At 40.3% G+C, this 18,496-nt stretch overlaps 1 protein-coding gene across 7 annotated transcripts in view; it reads right to left on the bottom strand.

Annotated features, from left to right (window-relative positions):
• Positions 1-18,496, bottom strand: part of RNF38 (ring finger protein 38) — a 119,273-nt gene that overhangs the window by 24,078 nt on the left and 76,699 nt on the right. For all 7 annotated transcript variants that reach the window (XM_082075432.1, XM_082075434.1, XM_082075437.1 and 4 more), the window contains 4 exons: positions 11,967-12,160; positions 6,175-6,388; positions 3,710-3,877; positions 56-226 (listed from right to left, as the gene is read on the bottom strand). In XM_082075432.1, coding sequence (XP_081931558.1) covers positions 56-226; positions 3,710-3,877; positions 6,175-6,388; positions 11,967-12,160 — 747 coding nt within the window. The remainder of the gene's footprint in view (positions 1-55; positions 227-3,709; positions 3,878-6,174; positions 6,389-11,966; positions 12,161-18,496) is intronic.

The following is an 18,496-nucleotide window of genomic DNA, read 5'->3' as shown; positions in this document are numbered from 1 at the left end:
TTGCCCATCCAGCCCCACCAGTTCTATGGAGAGGGGGGTAAGAAGCATCACTTACCGACCGTGACTGCTGTGCTTGGAAAGGAACAAATTGTCCTGGAGGAGGCAAGTGAGGAGGGTGGTGTGGAGACATATGAGGAGGATGCAAAAGGAATGGGTCACTAGAAATGAGGGGTGGAAATGCTGCATATGGCACAGGTAGGTGCTGGACCGAACACGCCTGAAGCATCTGAAATGAAATGAAAACAACATATTTTTGTCTCTGGCACAAACATTCCCTACAGAAAATTCTATATTTACTATGGAAAGATATCATTTAAACAAAGCAGTTCTCTTGCCTCCTTGAAAAAGCCTCCAAAACACACATAAATAGTAACTCATTCAAATACAAAAGGAACAGTGATTAGCACAGAACAGGAATGTGCTTTGTGAAAGAGTGCAGTTTTACTTTCGACTCTAGGTATGGAGAAGTAAGAAAACCTGAATTCTCTTCTTGCTCTTTGATCCGTCATCAGAATGTCAAGCACTTCTGTTAATTTTTTGACAATTATGAGAGCAATTAATAAGATACTTCTGATTAAATCTTATGAAGAATGAAGACCTAGTTCTGATTTCCCACTTTTTTTTCTTTTCAGTGATGTCGCACAACATGTATTTTGCATTCCGACTATAATGGCAAAAAATCGTAAAGAGATCTAGTTTAAGACTAGATTACAGTAGTGGAGGTGGAACTATCACCTCAGTTTACTGTGATCATGACCAAATGTAAATCTTTACATGCACTGAATCAGTAGCAGATTAATTTGATCTGACTACCATTTTCTCTTAAATGCTGACTATTGTTCACCCTCAGCTACTACAACATTTTCTAAGAAAGAAATACAAGAGACAAGTGTTTCTATTGTTAAAATATTTTTTAAATTATATTTTACTAAATCGAAACCTGTTCTCTGAAATAGTTGAAGACAAGTTTGCAGGTAGAACATCACATAGTGTTCTTTAAAACAGGAGAAAATATTGGGGAAAATATTAAAACAGGTTTCACGACAAGATTCTATATGGTAAAGATTACCATAGCTTCAATATGTATTTGGAATGATCTGTGCTATGCCCATGGCACCTTTTAGGTTAGAACAAACGAGGTTGCATTATCTTTCAAATGGAAAGAAATTAAAACTACCCGTTTATTCATTCATGCTTTTAGAAGCCTTCTGCTGTTTGAACAGACGGTTACAAGAAGTTTTAAAATTAATGAAGGTATTTCACAAATGACATTTGTTTACAGTTACAGATGTAGCGAGAGAGAAATACTGAAGTAACAAAAGGATACTGGGAAGTTTACAAAGTTGTAGAAATTAGCTCACAAGAACCATGTCAAGTTCAACAAAGGCAAATGTGAAATCTGGCACTGCGAGAGAGTAACTCCATGGAGCAGGACATTTTGAGACTGAGTGGTTGGTAACCAGATTTGCAGAAATGCGTCAAATAGGACTGCACAAGAGCCATCATGTATTCCTGCAGTCAAACAGGCTTACTGCACACTGTGCTGCATTACTAAGAATGTAACTAGTGGGTCCAGTGAAGTGATTCTGCCCCTCTATTTGGATCTTGTGAAACACTATCTCAATTCCTGTGTCCGGTTTAGGCCTTCCCAGTGCCAAAGAAAGACACTGACATACCGAAATCAGTCCACTTAAAGACAAAGACAACACAATGACCAGGAGCTTGGAACACACTTGCATAAAAGAAGAGGCTGCAGAATTGCATTTGTTTTGCCTTACAAGAGAAAACTAGGCTAAGATCTCACTACTGTCTCAGGTTACTTCATGAGAGTGGATAGGCAGAATCCGACTCTTTCTCAAGGGGCAAAGTGAAAGGACAAGGACCAATGGGACCAAGTTGCAGCAAAGAAAATTCAATCAGATTTACAGAAGAAATTCTTCACCACAACAATATTGAAACACCGGAGCAGAGGCTTAGAGGGATTGTGAATCTCCATCCTTGGCAACTGGTACTGCTCCTAGCAGGTGACCACCACAGTCCCCTCTTAACTTAAATTATTCCTCAATTCTGTGATATAATTAAAGAAAGCATGAAGTCTGTCTGTTGATGTTACATAAACTCAACCCTAATTATTTATATATACTTGTACGGCATCCATTCTGTCAACACATTTGAGTAACTGTTGTACACTCAGTCCAAACAGCCTGGTTAGAACTTCACTCCTGTACATATTTAAAACACAGCTGCATTGTCGAATTACAGAACACTTTTTGAATTGTACATATAATACCCTTGTTCAAAGCAGAGGGTAAGATTATTAGTATCTGTTGTTTGGATTTCCCTAAGCCCCAGTACAGTTTTAGCTTTTTTTTTCTTTTGTTGTTTCATAGGACATGTTGCTTTCTTGTTTTGCTGAATTTACTATGCAAGTATTGTTCAAGTCTCTGGGTATCCAGTCTAAGATTGCTTTGCTCCACTAACACCACCACTGAACAGAAGAAAATAGTTGTCTCTCATCCAACCTCTGTGATACACACTGAACTCCTGTAACAGATTTTCACCAGTTTGAAAGGTAAGGGGAAATATAGCCCACAAATATTCCAGACTAGCCAGCAGTATGCTGCAGACCTTGTCCCTCATGGGGATAAATGGCACCTGGACAAGATGAATTCAAATTAGCCCCACTCTTCAACAAGCAGCTTAAAGAAATAGGTGGTCACATCAAGGGTTTTGTTTCAGTGTCATGGGCTTGTTCATGCCCTCAGGTCACAGAATGAGCAACAGGAAAAGTTAAGCTACATATTGCTGGCAAACGTACAGCAGGCAGAGACCAATGTTTACATCAGAACTATAAAAGGTTACTGAACACTATTGTATTTACGTATGTTATTACAGATTCATACTAGAAAAAGGAGGGGGGAAAAAAGCTGTGACTCTTCTAGCAGGTTCTGCAGCCTTCAAATGTACAGCTGAAACTTCTTGGGGTACGCTTCCTCAGCTCTGGTGTCTGTTAGCACTTGATGAAATTTCCACAGAATGGCAGCATCAGAATGCTATGACCTGGTAAGTGGTATCTCAGAGTTGATACACAAAAATTTCTGAGAAAACAGTTCAAGTTCTTTCAGATTTAAAGCTGACAAAATAACCAGTCAAGGAACTTTATTTTACTGCCAGAAAAGCATAGAGAGACATCATTATTAAGGAATATTTTGATTCATTTTAGGAGAGCACTTTGAGACAGAAGAGCCCTTCTCAGCTTTTAGTCATCTTCCATGATCTCATTACTTTTCAGAAGAAGACTGACTTTGGAATATCAGACATTTTTGTGTATAACCAATCCCTGAACAACATCTCTACTAAGTACGATGTTTTTTTCTAGATGAGCTGCCTAATAAATGCCATAGAAACCTTCCATTTACGATCTGAAAGTATGCAGAATATCTGCTAAGAAGTTAGTTCATCAGCTAGCATTTAGTTTGAATTAAAAACCACCAGGACTCTATAAAATAAACAGTCATACTCCATAAAGTTGGCAGCTAAGTACCACATGCTTACCAGTTCTAAGGCCTACACTGCCATGCTACTACAATTTACCACAGGGAAGAAAAATTGCTATTTCCCACACAATTAAAGCCACAGACACTGAAGCTCCAAGGTGCCATTCCTATGTCTAAGATTGAAGCTGGTATAAGTACAGAGACCCACTTACTGGGGGAGGCACACTGCAAACTGGAAGGTGCTGCCCACTGAAAACCACTGAGCACCCTGGAACCTGCTGTGTGCTGCATGTTGGGATGTGCTGGCCTGTGCAAAGTGGTATCCCATGCGGAGCCACCGTGGTCACTGTGTATGAGACAGGAACTGTGCCCTGATGGATCTGCAGCAAAAAGAAAATTAATAACTTACTGTAAACTCTGAACAGTGTTGTACAGCATGATAAGCAAGGCAGTAACATTTTACCTACATAGCAGAAAAAAATATATTCACAACTGAGGTGTAAAAGGAGACACATGCTTGTAATTCCTGCTCATTAAAATATCCTTTTCAATGGAATATGACTTACTGGTCAGCAGTTTATGGGCAAGGTGAAAAGGGATCTCCCAGCTTGAAATGTTAAAACTTCAAAGGCACCTTAGAGTCATTCAGAAGCATCTCAGACCCTATTAAACTTGCCTCCCCCCATACAAAGGTTATTCCTTACAAAACAAGACAGCAGTAACTTCCACATGAAAGCTAATCTACAAGTAGCTAAATAATCTTCTCAGCTCTGAAGGGACTGATTCAATAATAATTCTGAGAATTGTATCTTTAAAGAATAGGAAAATTCTGTAGATTTTCTTCCTTACAAAGAGATCAGTCCTTTGATTCATTCTCACACTAACACTCAAGCCAAATCTCCTAATCAAAATGTAGCAGAACAGCTAGCGGGAAAGCTGAAAGGTAAACATGACTATGAGGAAGCAGATCTTAATTATGCACATTTATATTAGGAAACAGACCCTTGTAACCCAATTTTCTAGCTACTGATATTGCCTAGAATTAAATCACCAAAATAAAACATATTCTGTACTGCAAACCACTTCTTTTAAAAAAAAGTATATATACATACATTATATATATATACACACATATTTATTTTTTTAAAGAAATCTCTGATGCTCTAATGAAACTGACAAGGCTTAACTGTTAGGGAGCATGGACTAATAAAAGTCAATCATTTCAAAGAAGCCCCTCTTCCTTCATGATCTGCTAAAATGGAAATGCCTGCTAAAGATGGAACAAGTAAGAACAGCCCATTAGGAAGGTGAGAATGAGTAAAGACAGCTACCCTATTGAACCAGTAGTGTACAGCCAGACACAGAGGCCAAAGGAGAACACAGATGATTGAACAGAACTTAAAATCTCAACCTGCGTATCACTAACAATGGAAATCAGTCTCAGGAGAGACACTGAATTTGATCCAGTTCTGGCTCAGGTACAGAAGTTGGGCACATGGTACAACACTGGGTGTGATTCTAAAACATTTACTGTGCAGAGTAATAATAAAAATGACCTCTCAAAATCATTATGTCCCTGAAGTAAAAGCCATCACCACAGAACACCTCAGTGAGTCTGAAAACACTGACATCTGATGACAGATGGTACCTGTAAGTTAGAGGCAGTGGGATAGAACAGTTGTTATGCAGGCTTGTCATGATGTAATCTTGCAACACAAAGCAAAAGCACAATTTCAATTTTTGAGATGCTGCAGCAGTAAAATTTTCATCAAAATGTAAGATTGTGAGATGGCTAGAATGGCATTAGCTTCCATCCTGCACTTGGTCTCAAATGCAAATACTTCCCTACTGAGAACTGCACTGCACACATAACAAAACACAGTGGTGATATGCAGCTGCACTGAATGCAAACTGGTTTTTAAGCAGGGATGTTAGAGTTGCATTCTATGCACATGCAGTTTGAGAAATGGACATCCAGGTAACCAGTCCTATTTCCCAGTTCATGACCCTGTAGCAACGCCTGGGGATTTAACAAACAACAAAGGTTACCTCAATAGCACAACTTATTTTACAAGTCCTCAATTACAGAATTCTATACCAACTCCTGTTGCAGAGGGGAATTATTTACTTTCTGGACCAACCACAAATCTCATTTTTTCATGAAATTTAAGGAGGAGTTGATTAGGCTTGGATGGCTAATTTGGTCATGCGACAATGCTATAATAAGTTCTGCTGTCATGTAGGCAAACCAATTATAGGCATTGTGAATTCTGTTTCTAAATAATGTATTTTAACTATTCAAAGACTCCTAAGCCAAGGAGATGTATTTCATGTAAAACAGAATACATTCTTAATTATCGTATCACATCTTCATCACATTAACTTCAGAATCAAAACAACAGCTTTTCAAAGGCTTGAGCCAGAGGCTTACAGAACAATGCCAACACATGTATCAACAAATTGTGAAATATCCCACTGCCTACTGAAGTGCTCCATGCACCACGAACATGCAATAGTAAAAATGCTCTGTAAGAGGGTGAACAGAGCTCAATGTTACGTGATTTTCATTGTCAACTAATTTGGAGCGGAAAGGGATCTTGAAAATTTTCGGGGAAAAAATAAAACAATCAAAACTCACATCTTCAACAACCTTCTGTTTGTACTCTAAAACACCTACCTGATCATGAATGTCAACCATCACTGCATTCTGCTGTGGTGGATGAGCAGCTGGGTGCAATATACGGGGAGATACATTTGGAGGATGAAAGGCTCGGGGCTCTTCTATTGCCTGTTGCTGTCCATAGGAGAGATGGCGATAGTTTTCATCGTGATTAATAGAATTATGCCTAGACAAACGATCTCTCCTTGTTCTCTGACGTCGAACAGGAGGACTGGAAACGCATTAAAAAAACCAGAGGTTATATAAATGACAGAAATCCTTCTTAATAACTAAAACCCCAAGAGAATAAGTATAAAGAAATTTTTTACACTGGAAAATTTTACTAGAACAGGTTTATTAAATCGGAATAAAACTTTTTACTGACAAAACTGCTAAAAGCCTTAGAGATGACACTTTTTCAGCATGAAGTGCTTAATAGAGCATAGCTTAATGCTGTAACGGAAATTAGAAGACTTCTTATGTAAATATTAACTTCACTTGGATTGCTAAGACAAGTGTTCAAAAGTCAAGATAGCAATCTTCAAGAGATTTCTCTGCATTTATTTTAGGTAAAAATCCTTCATAACATGATTACAGATTTCCCCAGGGTCCTTGCTGCAACCAGGCCACAGAATTGTTCCTCAAGCAGTTGACTCCTCTGAAGAAACAAATGCATTTTTCAGGTCTCACATGTTTACTACATAACTAAGTGCCTCCTAGAATGCTCTCTAGATGATCCCAGGAAATTGTGATTGTGGTATTTCTTCTTCTTCAGAGTGTAGCACTGTTGTGTAGAATGATTTAGACAAGAGCTTCCACTTCTTTTGAGCACTGATCTACAGGCACAGGATTTGATTAGGTGTTCTTACATAACTGTGTGTATGTTCTGAGCAGAGCTGCTACTATCTGGAGGCAAGACTCTCGTAAATCAGAAACCAGTAGTTCAGGTTCAATACTCAGAAAATGATGCATACACAAGTATCAAACTCACTATTAGAAGTTTTGATCAAGTCACTTCTCATGGTGGAGTTCAGGATCCTGCGTGGAGAAAGCAGGACAATATGTAGGACTAAAGCCATGGACTTCATGAGGGCAAATTGGCCTCTTCAAGGTCCTGCTTGGAAGAATCCCATGGCTTAGGGTTCTAGAAGGCAGGGGGGCCGAAGAGAGCTGGCTAATATTCAAACATCACTTTCTCCAAGCCCAAAACCAATGCAGAGGACATTCTCTACCTTGACTTCAGCAAGCCTTTTGACACTGTCTTTCACAACATCCTCATAGGAAAGTGTGGGCTGGATGAGTTCACAGTAAGATGGATCAACAACTGGCTGGATGGCAGAGCTCAGTGGGTTGTGATCAATGGTGCGGAGTCTGTTTGGAGGCCTGTAGTTAGCGGGGTTCCCCAGGGGTCAGTATTAGGTCCAGTCCTGTTCAACCTGATCATCGATGACCTGGATCAAGAGACTGAGTGCACCCCCAGCAAGTTTGCTGATGATACCAAACTGGGAGGAAGGGTTGACACATAAGAAGGCTGTGCTGCCATTCAGTGAGACCTGGACAGGCTGCAGGACACGACAGAGAAGAACCTGATGAATTTCAACAAGGACAAGTGTAGGGTCCTGCAGCTGGGGAGGAATAACCCCAGGCACCAGTACAGGTTAGGGGTGGACCTGCTGGAAAGCAGCATTCCTGAGAAGGACTTGGGAGTTCTGGTCGACAACAGGCTGACCATGAGTCAGCAATTTGGCCCTTATGGCCAAGAAGGCCAATGGTGTCCTGGAGTGCATTAGGAAAAGTGCAACCAGCAGGTCGAGGGAGGTTATCTTCCCCCTCTGCTCTGCCCTGGTGAGGTCTCATCTGGAGTACTGCATCCAGTTCTGGGCTCCCCAGTTTAAGGCAGACAAGGTATTACTGGGGGGAGCCCAGCGGTGGGCTACAAAGATGATTAGGGGTCTGGAGCATCTTTCTGATGAGGGGAGGCTGAGAGAGCTGGGTTTGTTCAGCCTGGAGAAGAGGAGGCTGAGAGGGAAACAGATCAATGCTTTCAAGTATCTCAAGGGTGGATGTCACAAGGATGGGACCAGACTCTTCTCAGCAGTGCCCAATGATAGGATGAGGGGCAACAGGCACAGACTGAAGCACAGGAGGTTCCATCTGAACAGGAGGAGAAACTTCTTACTTTGAGGTGACAGAGCACTGGAACAGGCTGCCCAGAGAGGTTGTGGAGTCTCCTTCTCTGGAGATATTCAAAACCCACCTGGACACATTCCTGTGTGATCTGCTCTGGGTGAACCTGCCTTAGCAGGTGAGTTGGACTAGATGATCTCCAGAGGCCCCTTCTAACCCAAACCATTCTGTGAATCACTAACTCGGAAGGGGAAGGAACTCAAAGCAGAAAACTACCCCCCAGTACTTTCTATACATGCCTTCCAATCTCCACAAGGTGTAAATTACAGGTTCTGGAGGCAACAGCAAATTAAAACTACGTGGTATTTAAATGGTTTCCCACTTATGGAACAGGCTGAAGGAACTAAACTGCAGAGAAGAGACAAGAAGGACCTGTGACCATTAGAACACATCCTCTCCAACAGGAGGTGGAAGACAACTTAAGATTATTCACTCTCACTATTCCCATTGCTATTACCAAACAAAAAGCTTGAAACCTGTTAGCAAATCAGAGAATCATAGAATCACTTAGGTTGGACGACACACTCAAGATCATCAGATCCCAGACATTCCTCAAATTGAGTCCAACTTTTGTGCTGCATGAAACAGACATACTCTGGGGAAGAGGGAACCTACTGCTAGGTATTCAGATGCTACTATGAGTATATGATACGTCTTAAGCCACTTTTTTTCTGCTATATTTCACAGGGATGTTTTGTCATTATTGCTTTTCTCGGAACTGAAACAAATGCTAACTCACAACAGGTCAGACACATGGCATCAAGTCAAATTGTAACACAGCATTCTTAAAACAAAAAAATCCCAAGCAAACAAAAAAAACGCATGGCCTTCTTCATCCTACCAATTGCCATGTCAGAACACAGAAGCTGTTTTCTTCTAAGCACTTAGAATCCAAATTCACAGTCTTACAAATGGATTTGTCTTAATTCCAGTCTGCTTTTCAAGAGCTATTGTTGCACTCTGTATTATTAGTATGATACAACTGTTACATTCTCATTAGCAATCATATATACCAGCTTTATCTAACCAGAGAGATATTAATGCCAAAGTTGTTCTATTTTTTGGAGCATTAAAGTAACCTTAAAGTTGCTGTTTCCTGCTATGGAACAAAAATGCCACAAATACTTAAACATAAAATGTCTATGTGAGGATTTTTGTTTAGAAAAGCTGAAGGAATAGAGGAAAGTTGCAAAAACCAGATCCAATGCTTTGGAAGAAGAACAGAAATTCTCTAACTGCCACAGCACTTAGACAAGATAGCTTCTCATAAAACTACTCTTATACCTGTCTTCAGTAAAAGGTCTGGTTTTCATTTTCTGTGAACCCGGAATGATGAGAAAGCACAGCCAGCAAAAGCTGGCAAAACTTCTGGAGTATTTTTTTATAAATGAATGGAGTATCGTTCTCTGGAAAAAGCAAAATTGTATTTTTTTGTATGCAGAGTTAACTCCTCTGGTTCTACATGTGCAGTATAAACACGGTAAATGCCTAGTTAAAACAAAGAGACAGGATGAAAGTAGTGAAAATACTGCAGGAATTCCTAACCTTGGGTATGAACAGCCATCAAAAGCTATCCATAACTGCAGTCAGTATTTGAAGGTCTCAGTATTTTCTATCAAGAGTGATTTCTTTGCACTAACATGTTCTTAAATCTCATTAGTTCAGAATTACAGCCAAGACATGGAGGAAAAGAAGCACAGATGAAAGGTGAGGTGCAGCAATGGTATAGATCTCCCCACTTTACAACACCTGGTGAAGACAAATTGGAATGGCCTTCTCTGTTTCACATAGGCATGCGTTATTCTTTTACATTCACAATTTATCTGTACTATGAGTAGTTGGACAAAAATAACATCTTTCTGCAAATTCATACCAGAAAGCTACCTTTCTAAATTCAATGTTTATTTGCTTACAATTAATCTGGGCACTGTTGTGCTATGCACAGTACAGAGTCCCTGATACAAAGCCATAAAGTCAAAATAGTAACCCAGACAATGGAAAAAATACAGCACAGCCTGTGCTGACCAACAGGAGAGAACTGGTAGCACAAAAGAGTTAATGCTGATGATATTGCGTCCACACTTCGGAGGTTTTACATGCAGTTGCCCCAGTCTGTCCCCTTGAGCTGAATGACGATTTGCAACTGGAGTACACCTTTCATTTTCATCTGAAAATCTCATTAACTCTGAGACCATTCTGTGATGCATAGGGAGAAAACAGAGCAGGGAAAACAGGAAATTTGCTTCAAAAGCACATGCATAGCCTCATCTAAAGCATTAACAACAGATGCACTCACGAAGATCTTAAGGAATCAGGAATCCTTGAGAGTGGTCACTAGTTCTGATACAGCTTCAGAGCATTCTAAGACTCAAAAAAACCTCCTGCAAAATAAGAGACACGCATGCATTGTTCTCCCCAACAATCCTGTTCCAGGAGAGGAACTGACCTCAAGCCAACTCAAATTAAACAGTACACCCAAGCTTAAAAATGCGTTGACTTAAGTGCAGGGAAACAAAGTACTGGTACATTCAAATGTCTCTGATTAGAGCAAAAGCAGGTAATATTACCCAAAAGCAGGCGAGCTAGCCCTAGAAAGAGTAATGCCTTGTGCCCACAATGCTGCAGCCAACCTAACAACTCCTGTCAGGCTGCAGATGGCTCTGCACTGAGAAGTAGGTGGTGCAGTATAGTTTACTTGAAAGCTACAGACCCGTAACAGCAACACCTGACAGCACTTGAACATCAGACACTTGTCCCATGCGTCTCCTACACATCCCATTCTTCAACCCACCGTGTATCCCACCTGTCTAGATTGAACTGCTTGGCATTTATCTTGTTAAGCACTACACTTACTCTGCAGAAGATGTTAGTGAACATTGCAAAGAAACTTATGTAGACTGGCTGGACACCAAACAAAAATGGCCAAATGCAGCATATCTGGATAATTAGTTTAACTAGAATAGTAGTAGTTTTATGCTTTGCTAGTATAACTAGAACAGTCTGTAGTTCTATGCTTTCCTTTACTACCACCCATCCAGGCGACAGTTCAACTAGGCCAAATCTCTGCTCTTCAGTGATCACTGGAACTTCCTCTAAATTCTCTGCCTTGAGAGGTTAATAAGCCACAAGCTAAAACCAACATGAAAATCTAACTCCTGTTACAAGTGAATCATCACCTCAGCATTTGGCACTATGCTAACCTCCAGACAGTATCCCTCATCTTTATTTCGATTGGTTTTATATACAAAAATGATTGTGACTGCAGTGAAAATTATTGTACTACATCAGTAACTCCTAATACCTTTAAAGGTACCCTAGTGAGAAAGATTTTTCCTCACATTTTTCTAAACGCTTATCGCTCCACATCAGAATGAAAAAGCACAATTTAAAACATTAATGAGCACTCCCTTCCCAGAGCTGACCACTCACACAAATTATGGGATGATGCACCAACTGGAATTATTTCCAGTAACTTTTCAGTTACAACTGAAACTTATAGCTCGAAGGAAATGTTAACATGTTTACCATGTGTGATCTAGTCAGTGTTGCCTGAAATGCACCTCCCTTGGAGCTGAAATCAGGAAGAATAAGAAATTGTTTCCCAATCTACACAGCTTGCTTACCTCCTCCTGTTTCGTGCAGGTGTGTTGCATCGTTCCCCTGAGAAATGGTGTTGACTGGGCCGAGCCAAAGGAGGCTGCCTATTTGATGTCATCTCCCATGGTCGCATTGGTGGTGACGGAGCTGGAGATGCTGCTGTATAGTCAAAGACTGAATGGGAAAGGCGTTGTCGCTTGGGACTAGGACTGTCTTCGCTCTATGCCAGTGCAAAAAAGCAAACAAACAAACAAACAAACAAAAACACCAAAACAAACAAACAAACAAACCAGAACAAAACCAACCAAAAACAACAAAACAAACAAACAAACAAACAAGAACACAAAACCCACCTCCAGATGAGTGAATTACAATCCATACTTCAGTATTGCTTTGCATGTAGCATTAGAAGCGACTTAATGATGACTGCACTAAAACACCATGAAATTAAACACTTGCAAGTAGTTGCCTACTTATTATCTTTATAACACAGATTTGTGACAGCTCCCTGATCCCCTAAAAGAATTATTATTAACTTAATTTCTAGCAGCATTACAAGACAAAAATTCTAAAATCCCCGCAAACCCAAAACTATATCAGAAAAGAGAATAACATGAAGAATATAAGGCATAAACTATTTTACACCCCTCCTGCCCTAGCATCTAAAGGCTACAGATGCATGAAAAATATTTAAGTACAGTCTTCATAACAATGGAATCTGTACTTGTCAGTAAGCAGACACCATATAGACCTTCTACTCTGCATTGCATCTCTTTCCTATCAGGTCTGTACTTATGTAGCTGATCGGATATTTGTTCTGCAGTGCATTCTCCCAGCTCAGCACAGAGGTGCTTGCTTCATCCTTTTACTTACTAATATAACAAAGGTAATGGAAAAGTGCTTTCACATAACCTGTAAAAAACCTAATCAGCAATCTCTGGCTGTGTACTTCAGTAAAATTCTGCAGAGACTACACAGTGTGTAAAGTTTTCAGTGTTAATGATATAATATGAAGGCCATTCACCTCCAAGTAATATTGTCCCAGTAAGTTCCGAACCCAAGTAACTACCTGTCCCCTTTGTTGTGTATCCAGGACATTTCTTTGCAAAAGTTCCCACGGATGTCTCTGAACCCAGCAGCAAACGCAACAAATGCTCCTCCCCTTCACCCACTCTTCTTTCAAGATAATAACATTTCATGCCGTTAACAAGCACAATAACCAACAATATAAAAAAATACAAGTTCTGCTCCAGAGCTCGTCAACGGAGCACAGAAAAGCTAAAAGCAACACATGAATGACCACACTGCTCCACCCTTGAATCCGAACATCACACAGACTTCCCTTGACAGAACACTCTTGGTGTGAGCCAAATCGCAGCATTATTTCAACTAATCAAAATTACCCCAAATTTGCATTTAGTTGAGATGGCTGGTGCACAGAAAACTGAACTTGTCTGCAATGGCTTTATATTCCTAAATCGTGTCTCTCACAGGCTGGCAATCCACAGATTGTTAAAGGTCTTATTTGAGGTTTACTTGTAGACTAGCCTATGGACCTCTTCTGGTTCTTATGCTTACAGGGGCTTATAATTTTCCAAACACTATCAGTTGCTTCTTGGTAGGTTACTGTTGACATATAGCTTGTCCTCCAGTGCAAGCATGCTCTTTTTTGACACCAAAGTTTCGTCCAGATTAAAAAATGATAAAAAAGGTATTTTTCTTCTCTTTTGACTTGTGGCCATTTTTACTAAATTTCACTCAAATTGCAATTTTTTCCTACTATACCTTATCTCAGTCACTAGTAATGATTAAGGAACAGAAAAAGGTCAGAGAGAATCAGAAGCATAAAGTAAACAGAGGGTGTCCACTTTTAATTCTATGTCTGTTAGATGTACAACTATTAGCATGGAATCCCTAGGGAAACAGGCTGACGATGCATGCATCTGCTTGTTGCTTAGTCTCCTTTGAACTCCTTAACCAACTGCATCTCTATTTTATAGAGAAAAATGGGTCAAAAGACAGGTATGCACCTGAAGGTTCATGAAAACAGATGTCTAGGCAAAGAGTGTCCAGAAGGCTGCCTGTCCTCAGGAGTTCAACCCCAAAGAACTGGAACAGATACCTGAGAAGTGCCTTGAGAGCCAAGCTTCTGTGAAAATACATGTTTTGTTAGCATTCAGAGAACCTTGCCAAAGAACAAATTGTAAAGAAACTGCTACATTTGTTATGCTATTCAGAGTTCCTTATTTAATCTGTTTTACTGTTGTGATAGAATGAGTCAGAGAGAACGATGATTTGTTGCCCAAGCTGGAGGTTTCACGATGGGAGAAGGGTTTACATCATGATGACTGATGTCTATTCAAAGAGAAACACAGGTAATAAAAATTCAGGTAAATAAGATATGCCATGGTCTTGGGAGTGCAAAAGGAAAAGTCAAACGGAAAAAGGAAACACCATGTTTAGTGAAGCTGCCAGAAAACGAAACACTGAAATAGGAAAATAAACACTCTGGCCTGCTATATTCTGCAGGTGTCTTTGGCTGGGGGATCTCCCACTGCTACTGCCTTAATTTAATTCTTTACCCACAGTGAGACTCCAGTTGCAGGCCTAGTCTCCACTCAAGTTGGTCTCACTTAGTCTCTGCAGCACTCACATATGCTGGACAGAAAGTAATATTACACAGAGTCATAGTTAAGAAAAGATCTAATAAAACAGGACAGACTGCAGTGATCAGGCACAGCCAGACAAATGTAAAGACTGGCCACAGTTTACATGATTGGCCCCTTTTGTGTCTGGCCACGTTTTATCTCTCCCCAACTCCCTTCCCCTGCACATTGCCTCCTCCCCTGGCACTGTCCCACTGAACCCCTCCAGTATCCTGGACCCTCAGATTTGCATCCTCATCAGTCACAAAGTCCTTGTTTGCACGTTTCTTGATAGCCCATCAGTTAGTGTGACTGATCAGGTCTGTTCACTGTCTTTGTCTCCATTATGTTTGTCTGGCAGGTTTGTTCTGTATATTTTGTTTATGGCTTCCCTCTTTTCCTTATAATCCCATTTGACAAGGTCTCAAATCAAATAATCACACAGAAATAAACATTCCCACATTCCACATACTTTAATCAATTTCTTTTTATCCTCTTTTGGCATGGAAAAGGTCCTTGACCAGATACACTCACATAAGCAGATGCTCTCTCCTTCTACGTACCCTTACACAAATCACACAGCTCTTCCACTAATGATACAAACAAAAATTATAAGAATACTGTCAGATACAACAGTTCAGGAAGAAGAAGATAAAGATTACCTCCAAAACCAGTAAAAACTAAGGAGGACAAGGAAAAAAAAACAACAGCCCCTCACCTCTTGCACTAAATAAGAATGTTTAAGAAAAAAATGAAAAAGGTGGGCATAAGGTATGAGAAGGCTTTGTTAGGGTAAACCAGGATAGTTTACCTCCCCCATTTGAGTATGTACAGTCCTAAGCATACCTTATCTTGATGTTATGGTAACCTGGAACAGTTCACTTCCCCCCTAACACCTGCACCGCTGCAGTGCTTTCCCTTGAGCTTCAACCCCAAGCAGGGCTCCACTGCACTGGGCCCCCTTTTGATTATCACTGGTGTCCCAGCGCTCCCCCTGTAATAAGGCCAGGCTTTCAGAAAAGCCAAAGCTTTCACTTGCTGAAGGTTATGCCTCGCTCCAGAGGGATCTACCCCTATGTTTTTTTGTTAACAGTGAGAAAAAAACAAAACATCAGGAAAAAAAGTGTGATCATATTAGCTTTTAAGCTGACAGATTAAAGGCTCCTGGGGTTTATACATAAAGCTTGACATGTCTTCTAAATACTCTCTTAAAATTCTAGCCCTAAGTAAATCTAGGAAGGAGCTACTAAAACGAAGCAGGTATGTGAAATAAATTAAGAGTCCTGTGCCACAAGTGGCAAAAAAGTTACAGATTTTATGGAAACACAGATTGCTTCCAAGCCTGACAGATGTGTTTTTTCCAAGACAAAATAAACAAAGGTTATCCAGTTGGACACAGGGCTGCATAACAAAGGACTTGTCTATGTATAAAGATTTGCCAGCAGAATCATACTGCAAGGACACACAGCTTTTATTGGCAAAAAGCTATTTAAAGGATCTTGAGCTTTAGAGGAACTTTAGCTGACAGAATAAACACCAGGAGACAGAATCTTTAGCCGGTATAATTGGGTTTGTCCCAAGAGTTTTACTGGCTTAGCCACATTGGTTAATACAGTCATCTTTTTCATCTTGCCAACTATGTGCCATTCAGCTAGAGCAAAAAATACTGCTTGCTCAGCTTCTGCAGTGTTAAGCAACGTTAACAACTCTGCTTCAACCCAGCATCATTCACCATCATCATTCAGCATCAATCGCCATTTTACCCGTTGCCGTGAATAAGAGAATGTCTGGAACAGACACCATGACTCCTCTGGTAAGAACTGGAAAACTGTATGGCTGTTGATAATGAGCACAATCTGCTACATCAGAGTGGTGGAGGTACAGTGAGAAGATAAAAATTCTAATATTGTCTTCTACACCATGCATCTTCCAGGCACCAAATCCAAACCCTAGAAGGTAAACATTCAAGACAACTGCTTTAAACAATCCACCAGATGTTTTCAAAGTATCATTCAGATTTTACTGTAAAACATCACTGCCATTAACATTCTAAGACTTTTTTTTCTAGCCAAACTTTGATTTCAGAGTTGTGAGCAAGAGACAACTTTGAAACACAGCTCCCGGGCACATACAAGACAAGTTCCTGATTAAAGAGCACTAAGGTAATCTGAGTTTGGTCTAATGAAAAACTGGCAAAGAAATGCAGTTCTTCCCACATGTGAAAGCTGGCTCAAACAAATCAGGTGGCTGAAAGGAAGGCCAAAATGATCCAATTCTTGAAGTAGGCCCAAAAGTCCTAAGAGGTAGCACCTGGAGCACTGTGTCCAGTTCTGGGCTTCCCAGAACAAGTGAGACATGGGCATACTGGAGATAGTACAACAAAGGGCCCCAAAACTGATTATGCAACTAGAGCATCTCTCCTATGAGGAAAGGCTGAGAGAGCTGGGATTGTTCAGCCTGGAGAAGAGACGGCTCAGAAGGGATCTCATCAATGTGTAAAAATACCTGAAGGGGAGGCTGGAAAGAAGAGAGAGCCAGACTCTTCTCAGTGGTGCCCAGTGCCAGGACAAGAGGCAATGGGCACAGACTCAAACACAGGAGGCTCCATTTGGACATGAGGAAATGCTTTACTCTGTGAGGGTGACCAGACTGAGCAGGGGCACAGGCTGCCCTGAGAGGTTGTGGAGTCTGGACATAGTTCTGGGCACCTGTCTCTAGGTGGCCCTACTTGAGCAGGGAGGTCAAATGGAAGTCTGCAAAACTGAGACATTCTGTGATTCTAAAACAGCACAAAGGAAAGCAGCAACTGATTTTCACTCTGTGCTAAACACTAGGCTTTTAGAAGGGTTATACTGTGAAAGAAATAAAGCAGTACTTCGGGGAAGAGCTCCAACCTCTACCCTTGAGACACAAAGTATCCCTGTGCGTACATGTCCTCAACCAAACAGGACATCCAAGTATTTAAAAGGACCAGAAAAAAACAAGTAGTTCAGAAGAAAACCCCTCTACGTGCCCTCTCCCTATCCTGTATTTCAACTCCTAGACACAGAGACTCCACTCTGAAAGGAAACCTACAATATTTCCTCTAACTTGCTTTTGAAATATCACGATGTGGTAAGAAAAAAACAGTAACTCCATCTTAAAATGGAAACCCATCTACAATAACATCAGGTTGCCACAAAATTTGCTGTAGCAGGTTAAAATATATCAGATTTCTTAATATTTTTTGTGAGTTAAAAAGCCATTCTGATAGTGAAACAGTGAAAATTTACACACTATTTAGTAACAGAACACAACTTGTAAAATAGGAGCAACACTACCAAACATGGTATAAAGAGGATGCAAAGGCCATCTAAATCTTTGGTGTTTCAAAGCTATGATGGTATGTATCAATTAGGCCGTTTCTGTATCTAACAACTGCACCAAGAACACTCCCCAGTAATCATTCTGGGCCACCCATAATTCTCTCATGGTAATAGGATTAATCATCATTTACTGACAGCAAGCAAAATGGCCAATATTGCTCCTCAGCAACCAGAACTGACAATGAATCCTCCACATGAAGTGCTTCTGCAAAAGATCTGAGGCATGCAATAGTAAATGCATACCAAAGCATAGAATATATGCCACCAAATGCATCTCTTAATTTTATTTATTATCAGAACATAATAATAATCTGAATATTTAATTTGTTGTTTATTCAACATCAGGCTGACAGCCATTTCTAGGGTTTTCTCTGTATTACTTCTTTCTCTGAAATGCAATTTGCATTTATCTGGGTGTTTAGGAGACTCAAGAAGCAACACTAAGAGACTGCTAAGCCTAAAGTGCTGAAATTTCACACAATAAATATTTTAAACAGTCTTAAGATTTTGATTCTTAGGTGTCAATTTCTCATACAAAATGCTGGA

Source organism: Streptopelia decaocto (genome assembly GCF_964273445.1).
Source record: "Streptopelia decaocto genome assembly, chromosome: Z".
Lineage (NCBI taxonomy): Eukaryota > Metazoa > Chordata > Aves > Columbiformes > Columbidae > Streptopelia > Streptopelia decaocto.
This window is presented reverse-complemented; position numbering and strand designations above follow the sequence as displayed.